At 39.4% G+C, this 22,239-nt stretch overlaps 1 protein-coding gene across 1 annotated transcript in view; it reads left to right on the plus strand.

Moving 5' to 3' along the window:
- LOC103265989 (dystrobrevin beta-like) overlaps positions 1-22,239 on the plus strand; it is a 69,896-nt gene that overhangs the window by 6,845 nt on the left and 40,812 nt on the right. The window contains exon 2 of the mRNA XM_008063631.2: positions 6,162-6,239. Coding sequence (XP_008061822.1) covers positions 6,184-6,239 — 56 coding nt within the window. The 5' untranslated portion in view covers positions 6,162-6,183. The remainder of the gene's footprint in view (positions 1-6,161; positions 6,240-22,239) is intronic.

The following is a 22,239-nucleotide window of genomic DNA, read 5'->3' on the forward strand; positions in this document are numbered from 1 at the left end:
TATATTTAGCTCTTCTTTTTTTAAGAGATAGGGTCTCAATATGTTGCCCAGGCTGGCCTTGAACTCCTGGGCTTATGGTCCTCTTGCCTCACCTCAGTCTCCCAAATAGCTGGGACTATAGGCAGGCACACGCACTACCACACTGACTTATATTTAATTCTGTAATGCTTTGGAAATATATTTTTCTTTATGAGGTGAGTTGATCTCAGTATCTTCCCTTGGCACATAGCAGTTTTTCTTCTATTAGGTATTTATTTACTACATCATGTTTATTTTTTCTAAATTTTTCTTGTAAAACTTAAGCTTTCGTCTTTTTAATTTTTAGCACGGTGCTTCCTGCCTTATAGAGACACAGCAAATACTTGATAAATGAAAGAAATATACAGTTGTATATAATCTGTTATGAAAGATTTTTTAAGTTATTCATTATCTATATCTAGAGATGATTTTAAATCCCTTAGGAGAGATTTTGTAGAAACTTTAATTTCAAGTTAGTCTATATTTCAGAGCATCACCAGAATGAATTGGTAATGATGAAAATAATTTCCACCAGTAAGCTAAATTTTTACTTTATAACAGAAGATGTGTTTACTTAGTAACCAGAATCTCTGTACCTGTAATCTAAGCTATGCTTTTACTGAATATTTCTCCAAACCTCTCTTACTCCACCTAAAAACAATAAATATAAAGAAACCTTTATAGTGACCAGAATACTCAAATGAACGGTTACTATTTAAATGATGACACTCAAATATTTTCAAACTTTACATATCACCTGGGTTCCATTCTTCTATTTCTAGCTGCTTTCTAGACATCCACTTACTACCTGTATTTAGCCATGGCACTTCAAACCCAACAATTTCAAAGCTAACATCCCAATCACCCTTATCTTTCTGCTCAGTCTGTCTACCCCTACCAATCCAATACCAAATCTTGTTTTCTGCTTTGTGTTTCTTGGTTGGATATTGGTATCACTATCTGCCCAATAGTAGAGGTAAAAATCTCAGTTATTCTTGACATCCTAACCCTATGTACTTATTCAGTCACCATATCTTATCTGTCTTTTCTCCACAATATATTTCCTTGTATCTCTCCCCCATCTTTACTATTACTGTCCCACCTCATAATCACTGATCTAGACAATTGCCAAAACCTCTTACCTAGTTTTCCTGCTTCCATTCCTTCTTTCCAAATCTATCCTACATAAATGATTTTTAAATGGGGGTGCTTTAGAAGGAATCCCCTCATCTCCAGAAATTTAGATTCACTAAACTGAGGGTAAAGCTTGGGTATCTTATTTTACAAAAAGTTTTCCAGATGATTTCTATGCACACTTTTGATAAAAATAAAAAACAAACAAACAATATGCTACAAGCTTCTAGAGTTATCTTTTAAAAACCCAACTATAGTCATATCATTCTGGGAATATTCAGTGTTTTTCCCACTGCCTACAATATAAAGTCTAAATTTCTTAGCTTGTGTGTTCTTGCCCTAATCTTGCACCCTTCCAGATACATTTTCAGCTACTCCCCTTCAGGTGCCTTTGAGACCAACCAAGTAAGTTAGACTCAATCTGCTATATACTTTTGGATTTCTGTCTATTTTCCTATTATTTCTTTCTGGGTTGCCCTTACCTTTTTTTTTCTGTATCTGGGAAATTCTTCTTTTCAATGTTACTTCACCTCTGAGGCCTTCCCTGACTATTCTCCCCTCTCATTCCTGCAGGCAAGAGTAACTGCTGTTCATCTATGATGCCTCGACACTTTGTCTATGAATTGTCCTTTGGTATCCATGAGGCATTGGTCCCAGGACCCTCTACAAATACCAAAATCCAAGGATGCTCAAGTCTCTTATATAAAATGGCATAGTATTTGCAGATAACCTATGTGTATCCTCCTGTATACTGTAAATCATCTCTAGAATACTAATACAATGCCTGTACATCACTACATTCACATGGATCCAGCATAGTACTTGGCACATGGAAAATTCAAGTTTCGGTTCTTGTGTGACAGAGCCATAGCTGAAAAGAATACTTCCAGGTGTAAAGTAGACAATAATGATACAAGTTATAAAAACTTAAACAGAATTGGAGCTTTCTGGAATTTTTTTTCTGCACATATCTTCCATCCATAGACGTTAGAAGACTGACTTTACTGGCATTGCTGCACTCATTATGTGGCATTGTGATGGTCTGTTTGCATATTTGTCTCCATCTATATATAATTAGATTGAAATAAAGATAGCCTTACTTATCTTTGATAAGTAGGCACCCAGTAAGAGTGCCTCTTTCCCTTTGATTAAGAAGTAACAAATTCAGTCTTCCCTGGCCTCCATGGAGGGATTCTGATGGGTCCGAGCCCTGTTTTGGAAGGAGCACCTGCTCTCTGACCTTCCTACCTCCTGGTGCACCTGGGAGCCACACTTCCCTAAAGAATCAACATCTGGAACTAACCAGGAGATTTACAGAATTTGTTGGAAACTCTGACAAACTATATCTGAATCTGACTAATTCCTTTGCAGTTAAGTGGCAGAAAAATAATTTTGTGAACTGATTCTTAAAAGAGTGAGATGATAGATGTAAGATTTCTAACAGAAAGAACTGTGGCTCTAGTGGAGATTCTGTAGTAGAGACCTCCTTTAAGTTTGCAAATGCCTCTTTCATCTTGAACTGTAAGCACATACCTGTCTCTTTAGCTAAACATGTTAGGAATTCAGAAAGGGTATGACATTTGGGGGTAGTTACAAATGAGTTTATAGTTTATCATTACTATTTGGTTTGGAATATTAGAGAAGAGGCTTTGATATGCTGCTATTGCCGGGCTCGGTAGCTCAGCCAGTAATCCCATGCTTTGGGAGGCCGAAGTGAGTGAATTGTTTGAGACCCACCTGGGCAACTTGGCGTGACCTCATCTCTACAATAAATTTTTAAAAAATGAGCCGGGTGTGGTAGCACACTCCTGTAGTTCCGGCTACTTGGAAGGATCGCCGGAGCCCAGCAGGTCGAGGCTGCGGTGGCCGGGAGCGGCCACTGCACGCCAGCCTGGGTGACAGAGTGAGACTCCAACTGAAAAAAAAAAAAAAAAAGATATGCTACTATAATTGAATATGATATCTGCCAAGAGATAGAAATGATATAAAGACTTTTGTGATATCAGACCAAGCAAAATGTTTTCTTCTTCTTCTTGTTTTTTGTTCATTTTATCCTGAACTGGAGTCTCACTCTGTCCCCCAGGCTGGAGTGCAGTGGCATGCCTACGGCCACCACAGCCTCGACCTGCTGGATTCAGGCGATCCCTCTGCCTTCCAAGTAGCTGGAACTCTAGGCATGCACTACTATGCCCGGCTGATTTTTTGATATATTGTAGAGATGAGGTCTCACCAAGTTGCCCAGGCTGGTCTTGAACCCCTGGGCTCAGGCAGTCCTCTTGCCTCGGCCTCTCAAAATGCTGAGGTTACAGGCTTGAGCCACCATGCCCGGCCACAAAATTTTACAATCATGAAATTTTATTACATGGATCCATGTTTAAAGAATTAAAAACTTTTTTATTGTCATTTTTCCTCTAAGAATGTCACAAAGGAAATTGAATGCAGTAGAATCTTTAATATTAAAATATACTAGGTAACAGTATTAGTTCTAAAAGCAACATGAAAATGCCCTTATCTTATTTTGGAAATGGGTTGTTAATAATAATATATTAAGGAAGCAAAAGTCCATTCTATTTCCAGGACCAAAAAGCTGTTATGCTGGATTTGGCTCTTTCATAGTAATTGTCTCCTTGTTCCAGTTGGATAATTGATTTAAGAGAACCAGAGGCAAAATATAAATTTAGTACTAAACTTAAACTAATCTCTGTATTCACTTCCATCATTAGTCAACCTAAAACAATTGATTAATTGATTATAACTCAACACAGCCACTAGCATTAATGGCCTTGAAAATTTGGGAGCATAATTGGATATCTGTCTGGAAGACAGATAGTCAGATAAATAACTTGGAATTTAATTCTAGCCTAGAAAGACATATTTCAATTCTGAATGTCTTACTTAGGGACTCATCACACAAAGGGAGGAATGTAGAAAAATAAGCATAGTAACATGACTTGAAAATCAAGAGACCAAAATCTGTTTCCTGCAAATTGCTTTCCATCTTGGATCTTTTCCATTAAATGGGAAATCATTAAAAGAAACAAAAACAAAAAACTTAGAAGGGAAATTAGTTTAAAAAGAAAAGAAAAAAGCATAGATAGATGGAGACAAAGAGAGAAATATCCCTCTTTAACTTTTGAGTGCCTTGGTTCTCCCTGAAATATTTCCCCTTGAGCCTTATTTGTGTTTACTATGAAACCTGCAGAACAGTAAAGGCTATGATCCCTTAATATTCACCAAGAATTACAAAGTATAACCTCTCCAAAAACATTTAACATAATTAACTCTGCCTTGAAAGGCAAGGAGAAATCAGGAGGCAGTTCCCAAGTCCCTAAATATGAGAGAAGGACTTCTTAGCCTCACCTTTGTGCTTTTGATGGGCAGATATCTCTAAGAAGTACAGACATACATCACTTAATGACGTTAATGACGTTCTAAGAAATGCATCATTAGGTAATTTAATTGCTGTGTGAAAGAGTGTGCTTAAGTAAACCTAGATGGTAGAGCCTACTGTACACCTAGGCTATATGGCATGGCCTATTGCTTCTGCTTCTAGGCTACAAACTTGTACAACCTCTTACTCTACTGAATACTGTGGCAATTGTGACACAATGGTAAGTATTTGGGTATCTAAACACAGAAAAGGCACAGTAAAAATAAGGTATTATAATCTAGTATATTCAGTTTGTCGTTGGCCTAAACATTATTATGTGGGGCCTGACTTTACTTCTTCCAGTTTAAAAGAGTAAGTGAGACATTTTCCAGGAGAAATATTTAACAGTAGTCATGTGGCTCCAGATACAAGGCAGAGACCTTTTGTAGCTGAACCTGGCAGGGAGGGAGAGGGGTTGCAGAATGACTTAGAAGGCAAGATGCCAGTCTCCTTTGGGTAAGTTTGGATTCATTCATTCAGGATTCCCACAAGAGGGAGAAATAGATGGACTGAGTCCAAAAAACCACAGCTAAAGTTACCAAAAATGCTTGCCTTCAGATTTAAATTTGGATTAGGTTATAAACAGTATTCTAATTAGGTCATAGGTATAAAATTTGGATTCATTTTATAATTAAGTAAAGAATTATCGGGGAGACACCTCTTATCAACAAGGGTGCCTGAAGCATATTTGTATACCTAACCCTTAACTGTACCCCACAATATCATAATAAAAAATATTGATTATAAAAAAATTAATAAAAGTTTATTTGTTCCAGAGTCTCATTTTTGAATTTTGTATTTAACAATTTAATTGTTTTGATTAAATAATTTGCAAACTAGCCAGGCGTGGTGGTGTGAGCCTGTAATCCCAGCACTTTGAGAGTTGGAGGCGAGAGGATTGCCTGAGTTCAGGGGTTCGAGATCAGCCTGGGCAACTTGGCGAGACCTCGTCTCTACAATAAATTAAAAAAATTGGCTGGGCATGGTGGCATGCGCCTGTAGTTCCAAGTACTTGGAAGGCTGAGGCAAAATGATCGTCTGAGCCCAGTAGGTCAAAAACTGCAATGGCCATGAGCGTGCTATTACACTCCAGCCTGGGCAACAGAGTAAGACTCTGATTCGAAAAAAAAAAGTTTGCAAATAAGTCTGAGCAAGGCAATGAGCTTTCACCAAAGCTCAGGAAAAGCATGCACCTTGATGTTGTGACCTTTATACAACAAATGCCAAACACCTAGTCATCTTGTACTAAAATGTAGAGAAATTAAATAGCAGAATTCAGATTCTTTTATACTAAGACTACAAAACAAAAACCACTGAAGTTACATCCTATAATAGTGTGTTTATAATTAGTTGCCTTTCCTGGTACCCCACAGCTCTCTGGTCCTGTGGCTTTGTAAGAGAGAACCCCTTCTTATTGACTTTACTTGGGCCTGAAGTATTGATTTCTACTTCCACTCCCTGTGGGTCCCACTGTACTTATCAGAAATGATAGTTGGTTTCTTTGCCCTTATCGCTCTTTTACATGTTTCCCCAGTCATGTTGATAATTATTAATATAAGGTAAATGTCTTTTCTTTCAGTCCTCCTCGACCTCTGACTAATATGAATGACACCGTGGTTAGCCACATGTCCTCTGGAGTGCCCACTCCCACCAAGAGGTATGTATATCTTAGGCCTGAGTAGGCCTCTGCCACCGATTTGAAGCGCCTCCCTCAGAAGTGAGGCCTGGCAAGCAGATGGGTCCACAGGGCAGAAAGGATTGATTTGCTTTTTCTTCCTTTGACTGTCTTTTAATATTATTTTCTACCTTTCCCCCCTGCTGACTCATAAATACAGCAATTGAAATTTGGCTTTCAGTGGTACCTCAGATGGAAACTTCATTTCTGACAAGAAGTGAACATAGTGTCAGAGCAGATTAAGCATGTTTGAGATCTTTTTTAAACCTTAAACAATGTTTGATAATCATGAATTTCAACAGTTTTGCATTTAAGTTCTTTGAGTGTCAAAGATAATTTCTGCTTTCTGATTAGACTATATAAATTGATTTAATCCCTCATAAAATATTCTCCTAAATAATTCTGTATATTATTCATGAACATTTAAGTTGAAAACCCCGAGTCCCTGTCTCTTAGTTATACAAGAAGTTTGCTTTAGGGGCTTTCAAGGAATGAAATCTGTGTATTTCTTTTTCCTCTATATTTATTTTACTCTTCTCCAGAATTCTCTTAGGCAGGACTTAAAAGAACTATATAAAATGGCTTACTTTCTATTTGATGTAAGTGGTTCCATGGCCAGAGCAATGCAGAAACTCCCTCAAGGGCACAACCATTAAAGAATTCTTTCTAACAGTCATCACTCAAAAGAAGAAACCCACGAAGACATTCCAGCCCACCCCCCAGTTCTTCCTGGAAAAAAAAAACCAACACTTAATGCCATATGTACTGATTGCTCTGGATTAATTCAGTTATAGAAATTTCATCTTAGTGTGTAGTACTTAAGACCAACAATGTTTATTCCCATTGGCTCAAACTCCTATGGCAGTGTTCCCTAAACTTGACTGATGAGAAGAATCATCTGGCTCACTTGTTAAAAATATAAATTTTAGCTGTGGTGAGCCATGAGGATTCCAGCCTGAGTGACATAGTGAGACCCAACTCAAAAAAAAAAACAAAAACAAAAACAAACTTTTGGGACATCAGACCCATTGAATTGGAATCTCTAAGGACAGAATCTTGAGCAGTGACATTTTAAACAAATTTCCAGATGATTCTTATTATCAAGTAAGTTTTGGAAATAGCCTTAGAAGGAAGCTAATCAGTGAAGTATAGGGCTGCCCTGGAAGAGAGGATTTAGGGACTTAATAAATCAGAGTGACCTGGAAATATGGCATTATCTGCATAGAGACTCACGACTTAACCAACTAAGAGTACTTGCCTATAACCTTGTTAAGACACTTCTAGCAAAGAAACAACCAAGCCAAGTCTTCTGGGTAAAGCTAAGTGGTATAGTGTACCAGAGCATAGACTTTTGCGCCAGACTGAGTTTGAATCTTGGCTCTCACCTGACCTTGAATGTGTTCTTATCTTTAATTTTTTTAATCTGTAAAATGGGGACAAAATAATATCCACTTTGTGAGGTTTATGTGAAGATTTAATATTTTTATAATTTAGGAAGTAAACTGAAATAAGAAAATAAGTGGGAAAGAGACAGAATGATTTATGAATAGTATCCTTTCAAGGAAGAACAGAAAATTTGTGGAAGAATACAAAGCAATTAGACCTCTCCTACCTATCTAGATATTGCGATAACCCTTGCTATCCTTAGTCTTTAGTTTTTTATGTTCAAGACCCATAACATTCAGACTCAGACTCCAAATCAAGAATGTTTCCATTTCTAAATTAGGCAGTGAGGTAGAATACTGAAAGAATTCAGCTCATAGAGTTTATGTTAATTTTAAGAACACCATCAATTAAATAGAGTTTTCCTTCATCTGAGTTCTCATCATTTACTAGTTTTGTCACCTGAGACCGTGAGGGTTCTAAGTGCCCAGTGACATTGCACACCATGTATAAGTGCTACATTCAGTGACCACACTCAGTGTAGCTGCTAGAGCCCTTTAGAAAGATTGCTGCTTTCTGGACAATGATTTATTTCTGGAGAAAACGAAAAGAAGGAACTCAGGAGCAATGATAGTAATCACAACAACCTTTCTAGGGGACTAACCCTTAGGCTTGCTGTATTAAGCTCTGGGCTTAATTATAAGTGACCAGCTACAATTGTCAATCACAAAATGGTATCTGCCATTTTGAAAGCTGCTATGCTAATCTAGTATATCCTGGATTAAGATTTTATTTCAAAATTATCATTTCAGCTAATAACCTTTTTCTGATTGGAATTAGCCCATCCTAGAGGTGGTTATCCTAGACTATCCAAGAGCTGACCAGCAGACCAAAGACAGCCAAAACGCAGATCAGAAAGAAAGGTTGAGCACTGTGACTTATCAAGAAGAGCAGTTATTTGAGTAGAGTCTACCTGGGACAAGGTGCCCCTAACGTAGCAGTATAATCCTTAGAATTTTAGAAGATTTTATATCTCATATTCACTATGAGATTGTGATATACTATATGAATATTAATTGCATACTTCATAGACTGGCTTTTCATGGCCCCAGTAACCATGAAGTATAAACTTCCAGACAGTACCCTATTTACTTCCTCAAGGACTCATCAGTTTTTTTTCTCTCCACTGAGTGTAGTCAAACCTGTGTCTCCAGACTCTGATGAAAGCCAGGACCCCAGCATGTCTTCCAAGTCACAGAGCCTTACTCTGCTGAGACAGGAATCCTCAAGATGATAGAGCTACTCTCCAGAAATTAGAGGTTTCTTTTAGAACTCGTGATAAGGTATAAATCACTGAAAAAGACAAGAACATGGACAATAATAAGAGTGTAGGAAAAATTTAAGCTCTTCAGTTTCTACCTTTTCAACAGGCAGTACGTATAAAAATAGTGATAACTACAGTGGTCAAAAATAATGCTGTATTAAGTCCAGATAAAAGAGAAACAAGACCTAAGGGTTACTTTTTACAAAAGACTTTATAATGACAAAGGTGCTGGATATCATATGACAGACTATAAATTATGTTCCTAAGAAGTTCTACTCTAGGGATTTGCCCTCCATAATATTCTTTTAATAGCCCCATATTGATATTCTATAACTAAAAAGAAGTCTTGTCTTTGCCTTAGACTAAATGGTTTCTTGAAATTTGCTGTCTTTTAAAAGCATCAGAATAGTACATTTAAAAGCAAATAACAAAAAATTTTCAAAGCTTTAAAACATAGACTTAAAAAATCCCTGGCCTTGTCTAATTCCCCCCAGACCTGCATCTGTCCCTCTTTTTACCCAAAGTTCAGAATGTAAATTATGCTATTATGCCCTGTACTGTTGAACTGTTTTAAGTTACCGTATATTCAGACCAATATGGAAAATGATGCTCATGTTTCTATTTTTATTTTTTTAATGTTTTCTAAAGTTTTAGCTTTAATTATTTATAGATACTTAAACCATTACAATTATGTGAAAATTTCACATAACTATGGCAATAACTAAACTTTCAATATGAAACTCTTTTTGCTTTGTGTGTTTGGTTGATATATTAGTTACAACTCTTAATTTCAAGTATTAAAATATAACTTTAAAAGGCACAAACCCACAAAACAAATGCAGAAGCAGAAAGGGAAGGACAGGAGTGCACATGGATCACAAAGGCGACTGGAATGCCCCCGGGATGTCCTCCATCTCTAGGTTTCTCTCAGCTTGTTGCCTTTGCTCTCTCCCACTGTGGAACAATTGCTTCCAAGCTGTGAATGGCTTCAGACACAGCCTTGCTACTCCATGATTTGTTATCCTCCCTTGGATTAGAAAAATCCAAGGAAGGATTTTGGCTGTCCTGGCTTGTGTTGCAGCCCATCCTTGTGTGTATGTGATGAGCCATGCTCACTAGACCTATCACATCAAATTGTGGGCTCGAAATCCTGGGGTCAAGTGATCCTCATATGATAGCCAGCACCTTAGCTATCTTATGATGAGTAATAACCATGTGCACACACACACACACCTTCCCATACACATTTTCAGAATTTTCCTTCTTCACATAAGGTGGCTCTCCTTGCGCTGTTGCAGATGCACTCACACCTTTTCCAGGAGTTTCATCCACCTTCTGTGGAAGGGACAGGATCCAGGATTTCCCAGTTATGTCCATTCATCTGGATCAGGTCTGGATATGTTCTTTTATGATTCATTAATTCATTAAACCACAGACCAAATGATACATTTTAAACACTCACATACTCAGTATACAAAGGTAAAGATTTGCAAATAGGGTAATTGCAATTTAGAGAAATTGGAAAAAGGAAAGTAACAGATAGCATGGCATATTAAGCCATATTTGCCTATTTCCTCCTGAACCACCACTGATTTTTTTTTTTTTTAAGTAAAAATCCGCAAGGGCAAAGAAAAACAGAAGAAGAGACAATAACAACAAAATCTTGGAAGCAACCAAGCAAATGAATGAGTGCTGACTTATTAGATAGAGAAAAACTAAAATCTAGACTAATGGTGAGAAAAGCCTGAAAGAAAGCCACCCCAGAATTAGAAGACTCTGGAAGGGGGGATTCAGAATGATTGGCTGGTAGTCTCTAGAGAAGGTGGGGGTGCCCAGGAGACAACTGTAGTCTTCTTTTTTAGATGGTTGCTTTAAAAACTGTAAATGTATTACATCATACTGCAACTTTCACAGATTTATTTCAGGAGAACTTTTTCCCCCTACCACCTCATTTTTTTTTTCTCTCAAGGGTTAAGTAATGCTTTATATTCTCTTTTGTTCAGTTTGTGATGATGTATTATCTTGGAACATCTTTGGATGGGTAACTGGTAAATATTAGAGGTGCCAATTCTGAGTATTCCTAATTTCTAGGAATCTTAAGTAAGGGCAAGATTTTTTAAATTTTTGCTTTTTAAAATTTAATTAGAGACCAGGTCTCCCTATGCCCAAGCTGGTTTCGAACTCTTGTTCTAAAGTGATCCTCCTGCCTCGGCCTCTCAAAGTACTGGGATTACAGGGATGAATCACCATGTCCAACTATGATTTTATCAGTTAGAGCTTTTTTACTTTAACTTATACTTCACAAAAAAAGAAAAGTAGCTTTTAAAGACCAGAAGATGCCACAATATAAATATTATTTCTGAGCTGTAGAAACATGACCAAGTTAAGAGATAAGTTGCAGTATAGTACAGGCATACCTTGGAGATATTGCAGGTTTGGTTCCAGATCACTGCAATAAAGTGAATATTATTATAAAGTGAGTCACACAAATATTTGGTTTCCTGATGCATGTAAAAGTTATGTTTACACTGTACTGTACTTTATTAAGTGAACAGTAGCATTATTTCTAAAAAAAAAACAATATACATACCTTCATTTAAAAATACTTTACTGCTAAGAAAAATACTAACAATCATCTGAGCTCTCAATGAGTCATAATCTTTCTGCTGGTGGAGGATCTTGCCTTGATGTTGATGGCTGCTGACTGCTTAGCATGGTGTTGCTGAAGGTTGGGGTGGCTGTGGCAGTTTCTTAAAATAAGACAATGATGTCTGCTGCACTGATTGACTCTTCTTTTCACGGAAAATTTTCCTGTAGCATGTAATGCTGTTTGGTAGCATTTTACCCATAATAGAACTTCTTTCAAAATTGGGAGTCTATTCTCTCAAACCCTGACACTGCTTTACCATCTAAGTTTCTTTAATACTCTAAGTTGTTTGTTGTCATTTCATCAGTTTTCACAGCATATTTACCAGGAGTGGACTCTATCTCAAGAAACTTATTTCTTTGCTTCTCTGTGAAAAGCAACTTCCATTCAAGTTTTATCATAAGATTGCAATAGTTTAGTCACACCTTCAGGTTCCCTTTCTGATTCTGGTTCTCTTGCTATTTCTGCCACATCTTCAGTTACTTCTCCACTGAGCTCTTGAACCCCTCAAAGTCATGCCTGAGGGTTGAAATCAACTTTATCCAGACTTCTGTTCATGTTGTTATTTTGGCCTCCTCCCATGTTTCATGACTGTTCTCAACAGCATATAGAATGGTGAACCCTTTCCAGAAGATTTTCATGGTTCTTTGCATAGTTCCATCAGTGGAATCACTGTCTATGGTAACGATAGCCATACAATTTGTATTTCTTAACTAATAAGATTTTGAAGTCAAAATTACACTTTGATCCATGAGCGGCAGAATGGATGTTGTGTTAGCATACATGAAAACAGTATTAGTCTCCTTTTACATGTCCATCAGAGCCTTTGAGTGAGTAGGCACAGTGTAAATGAGCAGTACTGTTTTGAAAGGAATCTTTTTTTCTGAAGCGGTAGGTTTCAGCAGTGGGCTTAGTATAATTCTTAAGGCTCCTAGGAGTTTCAGAATGGCAAATGAACACTGATGTCAACTGAAAGTCACCAGCTGTACTAGCCCCTAACAAGACAGTTGGTCTGTCCTTTGAAGCTTTGAAGCCAGGCGTTGACTTCTCCATTCTAGCTGTGAAGACCTAGGTGGCATCTTCTTCTAATAGAAGTCTGGTTCATCAGAATTAAAAATCTGTTGTTTAGTGTCCCCACCTTCATCAATGATCTTAACTAGATCTGCTGGATAACTTGCTGCGGCTTCTCCATAAGCACTTGATGGCTTCACCTTGCACTTTTATGTTATGGAGACGGCTTCTTTCCTTAAACCTCATGAGCCAGACTCTACTAGCTTTCCATTTTCCTTCTGCAGCTTCCTCATCTCTCTCAGCCTTCGTAGAATTAAACAGAGTTAGGGCCTTGCTCTGGATGGACTTTGGCTTAAGGGAATGTTGTGGCTGATTAGATCTTCTACCCAGGCCACTAAAACTTTCTCCACATCAACAATAAGGCTGTTTCTCTTTCTTATCATTCATGTGTTCACTGGAGTAGCACTTTTAATTTCCTTCAAGAACTTTTCCTTTGCATTCCCAACTTGGCTAACTGGCACAAGAGGCCTAGCTCTCAGCCTACCTCGACTTTCGACATGCCTTTCTCACTAGGCTTCCTCATTTCTAGTTTTTCACTTATTTTTTGTTTGTTTGTTTTTTGAGTTGGAGTCTCACTCTGTTGCCCAGGCTGGAGTGCAGTGGCATATTCACGGCCACTGCAACTTCGACCTACTGGGCTCAGGCCATCCTTCCACCTCATCCTTTCAAGTAGCTGGAACTACAGGCATGCGCCACCACGCCCAGCTATTTTTTAAATTTATTGTAGAGGCAAGGTCTCACCAAGTTGCCCAGGCTGGTCTTGAACCTGTGGGCTCAGGCAATCCTCCCGCCTTGGCCCCCCAAAGTGCTGGGATTACAGGCTTGAGCCACTGCACCTGGCCTAGTTTTTCATTATAATGTGAAATGTGCAAGTCTTCCTTTCATTTGAACACTTAGAGGCCACAGTAGGCTACCAATTGGCCTAATTTCAGTAATGTTGTGTCTCAGGGAATGGTGGTGCAGCCAAGGAGAAGGAGGGAGATGATGAGTTTAGAGTCAGAACACACAGCATTATCAGTTAAATTCACAGTCTCAGTGGGCGTAGTTTGTAGCATGACAGTTTCAGTAGCATCAGTGATCACCGATCACAGATCACCACAACAGATATAGTAATAATGAAAAAGTTTGAGCTGTTATGAGAATTATCAAAATGTGACACAGAGACACAAAGTGAGCACATGCTGTTGAAAAAATTCGACACAAGGTTGCCACCAGAACTTCAATTTGTAAAAGACACAATAGCTGCAAAGCACAATAAAGCAAAACACAATTTTAAAAAGTGTACCTTTATTAAAATGGTTTTCTGACTGGATGCCAAGGTAAAGAACTTATCTTGTTATCTACAGAATATAGTAGAGTGACAAAAATCACAATCTGCTAGGTTTTTAGACAGAACAACAGAGATGTTGAAGAAACTGAGAAAGGAGGCAAAATGAAATTGGTCAAGCCAGAAACTATCCATGTGGAGACCCAGTGCACTAAGAAAAACTGAGTTTATTTGAAAAGCAAAAATTAATGAGGGTTTCAGGAAATAACTAGCATGCATGGATTCTTTATGAGAATCTCACCAAGTCAACACAAAAATAATTTTTTCTCCAGTGGGTTTTTTTTTTTTTAAAGAAAGACAGAAAAGCAGAGTAATTGAAAATTAACACATAATCTTAGGGAACTGCAGGGTGTGCAGTGTTGGCAGATTTCCAAAGCCTATCTGATGGCCTAGGCAGACTGCCAGTTTTCAATTGCTTCTGCGTTGGGATTAGATTCCGTTTCCACTCAAGCATTTAAGGTAAACCTTAGTACAAACAGAAAATTTGAGTATTTCCAAGTCTATACTTAAAAACCTTAGTTTGAAAAATAGAAGCTGACAGAGCATAGTAAGTAGTAGTTTGTTTTCTTCTCTTATTGGACCTTGAGGTTCTGAACATGACCAAGAGTCTCATTCGTTATGAACTGACATAGCAGACTAGAGTGGAAGGAACAGATTTGGAAAGACCGTGAGTTCAGTGTTATCATGTTCAGGTTGAGATACCTGTGGAATACTGGCAGTCAGGACAGGCTTTGTAGATTTTGGATGTGGGGGTACTGAAGAAGTGGGTGGATAATTTTTCAGGTTTTTTTCCTGTCTTGAGTTAAAGTACCTTTCATCAAAACACAGGAGGAACGTTTGGGCAGGAAGAGAGACAGATTATGTTGAATTAGGGGTGTCTATGGGACACTAGCAAACCAGGCTGTTGCATGAGTTCTTGTTATCTAGATTCTTCCAGCTACCTTACATTTACACCTGCAAAGGACATACAAATACTTAGACCCAACAAATGACCAGTAGAACATACACACATGTGCACATGCACGTGCGTGCTCACATGCGCGTGCGCGCGCGCACACACACACACACACACACACACACACACACACACTTTCTCTCTGCCACTCTACTCTTTTCCTCTCTCACTATACACATTCTCTCTCTACCACCCCCGCCTGATATACACATGAACATACAGACTTTTTTAACGCATTTTTACATATGCTGTGAAAACCTGATACATCTTGACCTTAGCTCTTTTTAAGAAGCTTACTCAGTGTAGTTGCTGCTTTCAAGGGATAGTGGTGCACCACAACTTTGCACACATAATGAAAATTTCTGAATGCTGAAATTCCCATGGTGATCCAGCCTAGACCTCCTATGTTTAGACAAAGATTTTTTTCACTCCTTTTAATATCAAACTATTAAAATATTTCAGCTTACTTCAACTAGTAAAGCAAACATTGAAAGCAAACCAGTGCTGTAGTACAGTTCTTAATTTCTTCATGGATCTTATTAGGAGACCTCTAGTCTACTTCCCACTTCAATCCCGTTCAATCTTTTCTTTGATGTCAGAGAAGTTTTTCTGAAATGTAAATGTGATTATGACATTGTCCTAATTAATACTTTCCAGTGGCTCTTGTTTCCTATAGCACTTGCTAAGAATTTGAGATGTTTTTTGCTAACCAGTGCAGAAACCACTTGCCATATGCTCAACATGTGGCTATTGAGCACTTGAGATGTGACTAGTATAACAGAGAAAATGAATTTTTAATTTTATTTCATTGAGATTCATTGGCATTTAAGCAGCCACATGTAGCTGGTGGCACTGCGGTTCTACAGAATAAAATCCCCATCCTTCAGTGTGGTTCACAAGACTGTTGCTGAGCTGACTCTTGTGAGCCCCTCCAGCCCCACCTCATCCTACTCTCTGTCTTCCACACCAACTCTCAGAAGCACTAAACCATGCATAGTCCCCAGCAGTGCCACTGCTGCCTGTAGTATCTCCCCATCCTTTTCCCCTTTGTTCTCTTGTCTTTATCATCTGATTCTTCTCACCTTGGCTTTGACTCCTCCAGGAAACCTTCCCTAACACCCTAAAACTACATTAAGTGTTCTTCCTCTGTAAGCCCTAGATCCCATGTTAGAGAAGAGTGATATTTCTTACCCTGTGGATCTGGAAGTCTCACTCAGACATTTAGAAACTCGTTCATCGTGCCTTTGGGAGGCTGAGGTGAGTGGATTGCCTGAGCCCGTGGGTTCGAGACCCGCCTGGGCTACTTGGCGAGACCTCATCTCTATAATAAATAAAAAATGAGCCGGGCGTGGTAGCGCACGCCTGTAGTTCCAGCTACTTGGAAGGCTGAGGCGGAAGGATCACCGGAACCCAGCAGGTCGAGGCTGCGGTTGCTGGGAGCAGCCACTGTACTCCAGTCTGGGTGGTGAGAGTGAGACTCCAACTCAAAAAAAAAAAAAGAAACTAGTTCATATGTTTACTACACAGTAATGGATATGTCTATATTATATTAATATTATATTGATATTATGTCCTACTATATTATATTGATAAATTGATATAGCAGGATATAACTTGACACAATTTGATCCAAAGCTGTTGTCTTCTTTAAGAACTCTACTCTGAAGCCGGGCTCGGTGGTTCAGCCTGTAATCCCGTGCCTTTGGGAGGCTGAGGTGAGTGGTATTGCCTGAGTCCGCGGGTTCGAGACCCGCCTGGGCAGCGAGACCTCATCTCTACAATAAATCAAAAAATCAGCCGGGCGTGGTAGCGCCTGCCTGTAATTCCGGCTACACGGAAGGCTGAGGCGGAAGGATCGCCGGAGCCCAGCAGGTCGAGGCTGCGGTGGCCGGGAGTGGCCACTGCACTCCAGTCTGGGTGACAGAGTGAGACTCCAACTCAAAAAAAAAAAAAAAAGAACTCTACTCTGAAATATGCTGCTTTTAGTGTTAATCCCTATCCTATATTCACTTACATGACGATTTTCTTGCTACAGTGGCTGATTATTCTGGGTGTTTGGATTTTAACTATAATCTTTCTGTATGTCTTCCTGCTCCTTTGGTGGGTCCTACCACAAATTTCTCCCACTGTGACAAAGTTAACGACATTTCTCCAAACTTCAGAACTTTCCAAAGTCAGAGAGTTGTCTTGTAATTTATTATTATAGCAGCTGGCTTTACACGTTTATTGCGGAGGACACAGAAATGTTTCTCTGAGTTTCTCATGTACTATTTCTGATAGAACTTCCATATGGTGTCTTCCTTGAGGTGTTTTGGTCTACTTGAAGTTTTGGAGACCTGTATAAAGGGGAGGATGGTCTTTTCTCCTCCTAGCCTTACACTTTAGCAATGAAAAAGGGAAACAAGTAGATTGAATTTTAGATTAAAAATGACTGAGATAGCCGGGCTTGGTGGCTCAGCCTATAATCCCGCGCTTTGGGGAGACTGAGGTGAGTGGATTGCCTGAGCCCTCGGGTTTGAGACCCACCTGGGCAACTTGGCGAGACCTCATCTCTACAATAAATCAAAAAATTAGCCGGACATGGTAGTGCGTGCCTGTAGTTCCAGCTGCTTGGAAGGCTGAGGCGGAAGGATCGCCGGGGCCCAGCAGGTCGAGGCTGCGGTGGCCGGGAGCGGCCACTGCACCCCAGTTTGGGCGACAGAGTGAGACTCCAACTCAAAAAAAAAAAAAATGACTGAATTGAAAGTTAGAGTGACCAAAGTGACCCTAAGTTCCAGTGTGTAGATAATTTTTGGTCCCTTCCTTCATTGGCTTCCTTGCACAGCCTCTGTTACAAATCTCTCTAGTTCTACCCATCCCTTACATGCTGGTGTGTTCTTCAAGACTCTGTCTTGGGCCTTCTTCCCTGCACTCCTATTTTAGTGACCCCACATTTAATCTCCTGCCCACATCAATCTCCTGAGTTCTAGAACCATTTATTCATTTCCTTCCTTACTTTTTCTACTTAGATGTTTCACAAACTCCTTAAAGTCATATCTAAACCTGGACTTACTGCCTTCTCTCTCAAACTACCTATTCTTCCTCCACGGTTTCATCTCAGTAAATGGCAGCACCAGCCATCTCACTGAAGCCAGAAACTTTGGAATCTTTTCTGTCTGCATCCTCTCTTTCCTCCCCACTCCATCCCCAGCTATCCAGTTACTAAGTCACTGGTTTTTTTAGCTTTATAATTTATATACCAATAAAATTTACCAATTAAATATGCAAGTTGATGACTGTTGACAAATGTATTTAATTTGCATGCAAATGTATACAAATACAACTTCTTGCTATGTTCTAGTCCAAGTGCATAGAATCACCTCTCACCTAGATTACTACATAGCCTCTTCACTAAGTGTCTTACCTTCTCTTTTGCCTCATTCTAGTCTGCTTTTTACACTGCAGACAGTCAACCTTCAAATGCACTGTCCGATAATGACTTGTCCCCTGCTTCAAACTTAGGAACATCTCATTGTCCTTAGGAGAATTGCTAGTCTTTTAGCCTGGCCTGTGAGGCCTTTCATGATGTCCAGCCTATCTCCCCAGCCTCATATACCAATACTCTTCCTCCTCTTCAAGCTTCAGCCATACTGGGACTCTTTCAGTACCTAGAACATGCTATGCTTTCTCTTATCTGTGCTTCTGCACATGCTACTCCCTCTCCCTGGAGCCTCTTCATACACATCTTCACCTAGCTAAGCCTGTTCATCATCCAAGTTTCAACCTAAATGTCACTTTTTGAGGAGGACTTTTCTGACCTCCTAGACTAGGCTAAATTCTCTGTGATATCCCCAAACATTCTTTTATGACATTCCCATACTTATAAATACTTAATGTCAGCAGTCTTCTCAAGACTACACATCATAAGGATGGAGCTGCATTTGTTTATCACTGTAGTTCCGGCACCCAATATAGTATCTGGCATATAGACACTCAGGAAAAGTACTGAAATTTCAGTTCAACTAAATATTTACTATGTAACTACTCTGTGTCAGACAATTCAGCTTTGCCTGCCAACCAGAGTTCTATCTGTGAGTACACTAAACTTGATGCATTTATGGTTTATCTTTGTAGGGTGATTCATCCATTATCCTATTTTCTGACCTCATGGGTAAACCCTTTAGAGCTTATATTTGTATCCTAAAATAACCACACACTACGAACCCAGTCATTGATCAAGAACAAAAAAGCACTTTTGTAAGCTCAAAGAAAGGAAGCAATGCAAGAACATTGTTCTGAAGCAGATTTCTGGGTATTACAGGCAGTGAGGCAGTATTCAAATCTATTACTACCTTGTTTTGCATTTGACACCTGATTCAGCCTGTTATTCTTGGCTTACTTTTTAAACCTTGGCTTTATTAATCTTGTTTTGACCTCTGGTCAGACTCCAAAGTTCTGTTACTTGCAATGGTTTCTTTTGGATGCCTATTCTTGTGCTTTGGCCCTCAGTCATTTTGTAGGTTTACATGCTGTCTTCAAATTTAGACCAAATTGAGGAACAACTGAAATTCGTGTGGCTACTATTTCAATGCAGACAATCCAAAATAGCATATTGCAGCCTAGAATGGTCCTCTTAGATTAGGAGCACCCTGGAGTTAAGCCTGGATTAGGTTTACCAGGAAAAAAGTATGATAATCCCAGTGCTTCTCTTCCCAGAACTGTTACATCAGCTTGGAAGGGTGTGACGGTTATCCTTAATTTCTCACCTCTGTCACAGTGAATCCCTAAACTACCTACAACTTATCTAAGGCATAGAAGGGTTCAAGAGCCAGTGTGGGATTTGAGTGGATTTATTGTTGTGGCTCTAGGCCACTTCAGTTCCTAACCTAAATTCAGGGCTATAAGACGAAGATTCCCAAACTCCTCTCAGAGGTTGTCGTGGTGCACAGAGCACTGGCCTCAGAGTGCTTCCCAGCCACTTCATGGTATATACTAGGGCAGGTATTTGCAAATTACAGCTTGCAGGTGGCAGCCTGTTTTTGTAAATAAGGTTTTATTAGGACATAGCCAGGTCCATTTATTTACATATTGGCTATAGCTGCTTTCCCTGCAATGGCAGATTGGGGGAACAGAAATCTTATGGCCTACAAAGACCAAAGTATTTTATCTGGCCCTTTGATAAAAATAAGCATTTTTTGGCCAGGCTTGATGGCTCAGCCTATAATCCCAACGCTTTGGGAGGCCAAGGTGAGTGGATTGCCTGAGCCCACGGGTTCGAGAACTGGGCATCTTGGCGAGACTTCATCTCTACAGTAAATCAAAAATTAGCTGGGCGTGGTAGCACACGCCTGTAGTTGCAACTACTTGGAAGGCTGAGGTGGAAGGATCACTGGAGCCCAGCAGGTCAAGGCTGCAGTGGCCGCTCACTCCTTGTGAGAAGGACTGTCTCCACCAATGAAGATACTACTTGTAAGTAATGTCCTGCCAAGACTTAACCACTACACTAGAAGTCATTTTGACATAACTGTTAGGTGCTGTTAGCCTCCTTCAGAGATCACCCCCTTAAACATCTAACATTGAAACAATGGTTGTCTGAATTATTCTCATTGTTTGAGTAGAAATGAAAGAGTAGGAGAAAAATTACCTGAAATTGTTATTATAGACTTTGTAATAACCCCCAAATACTGTATTTTCACTTATGTTACAAGTAAAAATTAAGGTACTGTAAGAAAGTTCACTTAACTCTGCCTTTCACTTCAAGGGCAGAAATAAAAGTCATTCTAAGCTTCTGCCCCAAATTGTATGCTTCCCAAATGTAGTCAGCTGCCTGGTTACAGCCATAAAGTACTGACTGTGTTCTTGTACTCTCAGCTGCCACAAACTCACCTTTTTAAATGATATGGTTTCAGGATTTCTCCTGTCCTCTCCTCTGCTAATCCATTGTTTACTTCTGTCCCTCATTTCTTGCATGAGCCCCAAAAATCACATAGGCCTGGGTTCAGGGTCTCACTTGGTCACTTACCTGTTGAGTGAACTCTTCATACTTACGTATTTCTTCAGAAGTATTTTATTAATTCAACAAATGTTTACTGAGCACTTGATATGTGCCAGGCACTATTTTAGAAGGTGGTGATTAGACTGTGTAACTAGGTCCCTGCTTTCATATACCTTCCATTTTAGTGAAGAAGACAAATTTTTTTCTGATATAATAAGTAATAGTAACAAATATTGTGCAGAAAAATAGAAAATGAATGGAGCAGAGAGTTTTAGTTTTTAGGGAAGATGATCAGAGAAGGTCTCTCTGAAGAGGTGGTATTTGATCAGGAACCTGAATGATGTGAGGAAAAAGAGAGCCATGCTGGGAACTAAGGGAAGAATGTTCCGGGCTAAGAGAATAGGAGGATAAAGGTCCCATGGTGGGAATGAACTTAGTGTTTTCTGGAATAACAGAAAGGTCAGTGTGGCTGAAGTACAGTGAGCGGAAATGACTAATGGAAGGAAACGAGTTTGGAGAGGTAGTCAGAGGCTAGGTCACGTAGTAGGGATAGGGTTTTTTTAAAAAATTCTTTTAATAAACTTTATTTTGAATAGTTTAGATTTAAAGAAAAGTTTCAAAGATAGTACAGTGACTTTCCATATACCCCTTACTGTTTCCTTTAATATTGACACCACAATAAGCAAAACCCAGACATGACTGTGCTCTCCTGGTGCTAACAGTCTGGTGGGGAAAAGGAATGACCATACCGATAAATGTAGGTGTTATAATTAGAGGGACATTGTCTTTCTGTGAGAGGACATAATAGAATTGTATCCAATCAGGGAGAGCAGTAAAAGCAAGAGCTAGTACAGTGACTACAGAGCCGAAAAGAAGAGTGACATGACATGAACACTCTTCTCCCAGGGTATCCTAATCAGCATTCTTTCCTCCAAGGCATCCCCTAGATCTAAAGCCATAAGGATGACCTGAGCTGGGAACAGAGGGTCCTGGTGGGAGTGGTGGTGTCTAAAGCAACAGCTCCAAAAATATGTTTCCCCAGAATGCTTCCTTTGAAACTCCCAGGCCTCTACTGAATCAGACAATCTGGGAATGGGGCCTGGGACTCTGCATTCGGACCAAGTTTGCCAGTGTTCTAGATATACCCCAAAGTGTGGACTGCTCTCCGAGAATCTAGGTGATAATGTCTCATGGTTTCAGCAGAATCTGTAATGGAGTGAGCAAGAGTTGGGAGGCACATCTATGGGGAAAGGAAGCAAGCCGAAGGGACTTGAGTGGGTGAAGTAGGGGTGAGAGGTGAG

This window comes from Carlito syrichta, unplaced genomic scaffold, assembly GCF_000164805.1.
Source record: "Carlito syrichta isolate Samal-C Ts95f unplaced genomic scaffold, Tarsius_syrichta-2.0.1 Scaffold306971, whole genome shotgun sequence".
Taxonomy (NCBI): domain Eukaryota; kingdom Metazoa; phylum Chordata; class Mammalia; order Primates; family Tarsiidae; genus Carlito; species Carlito syrichta.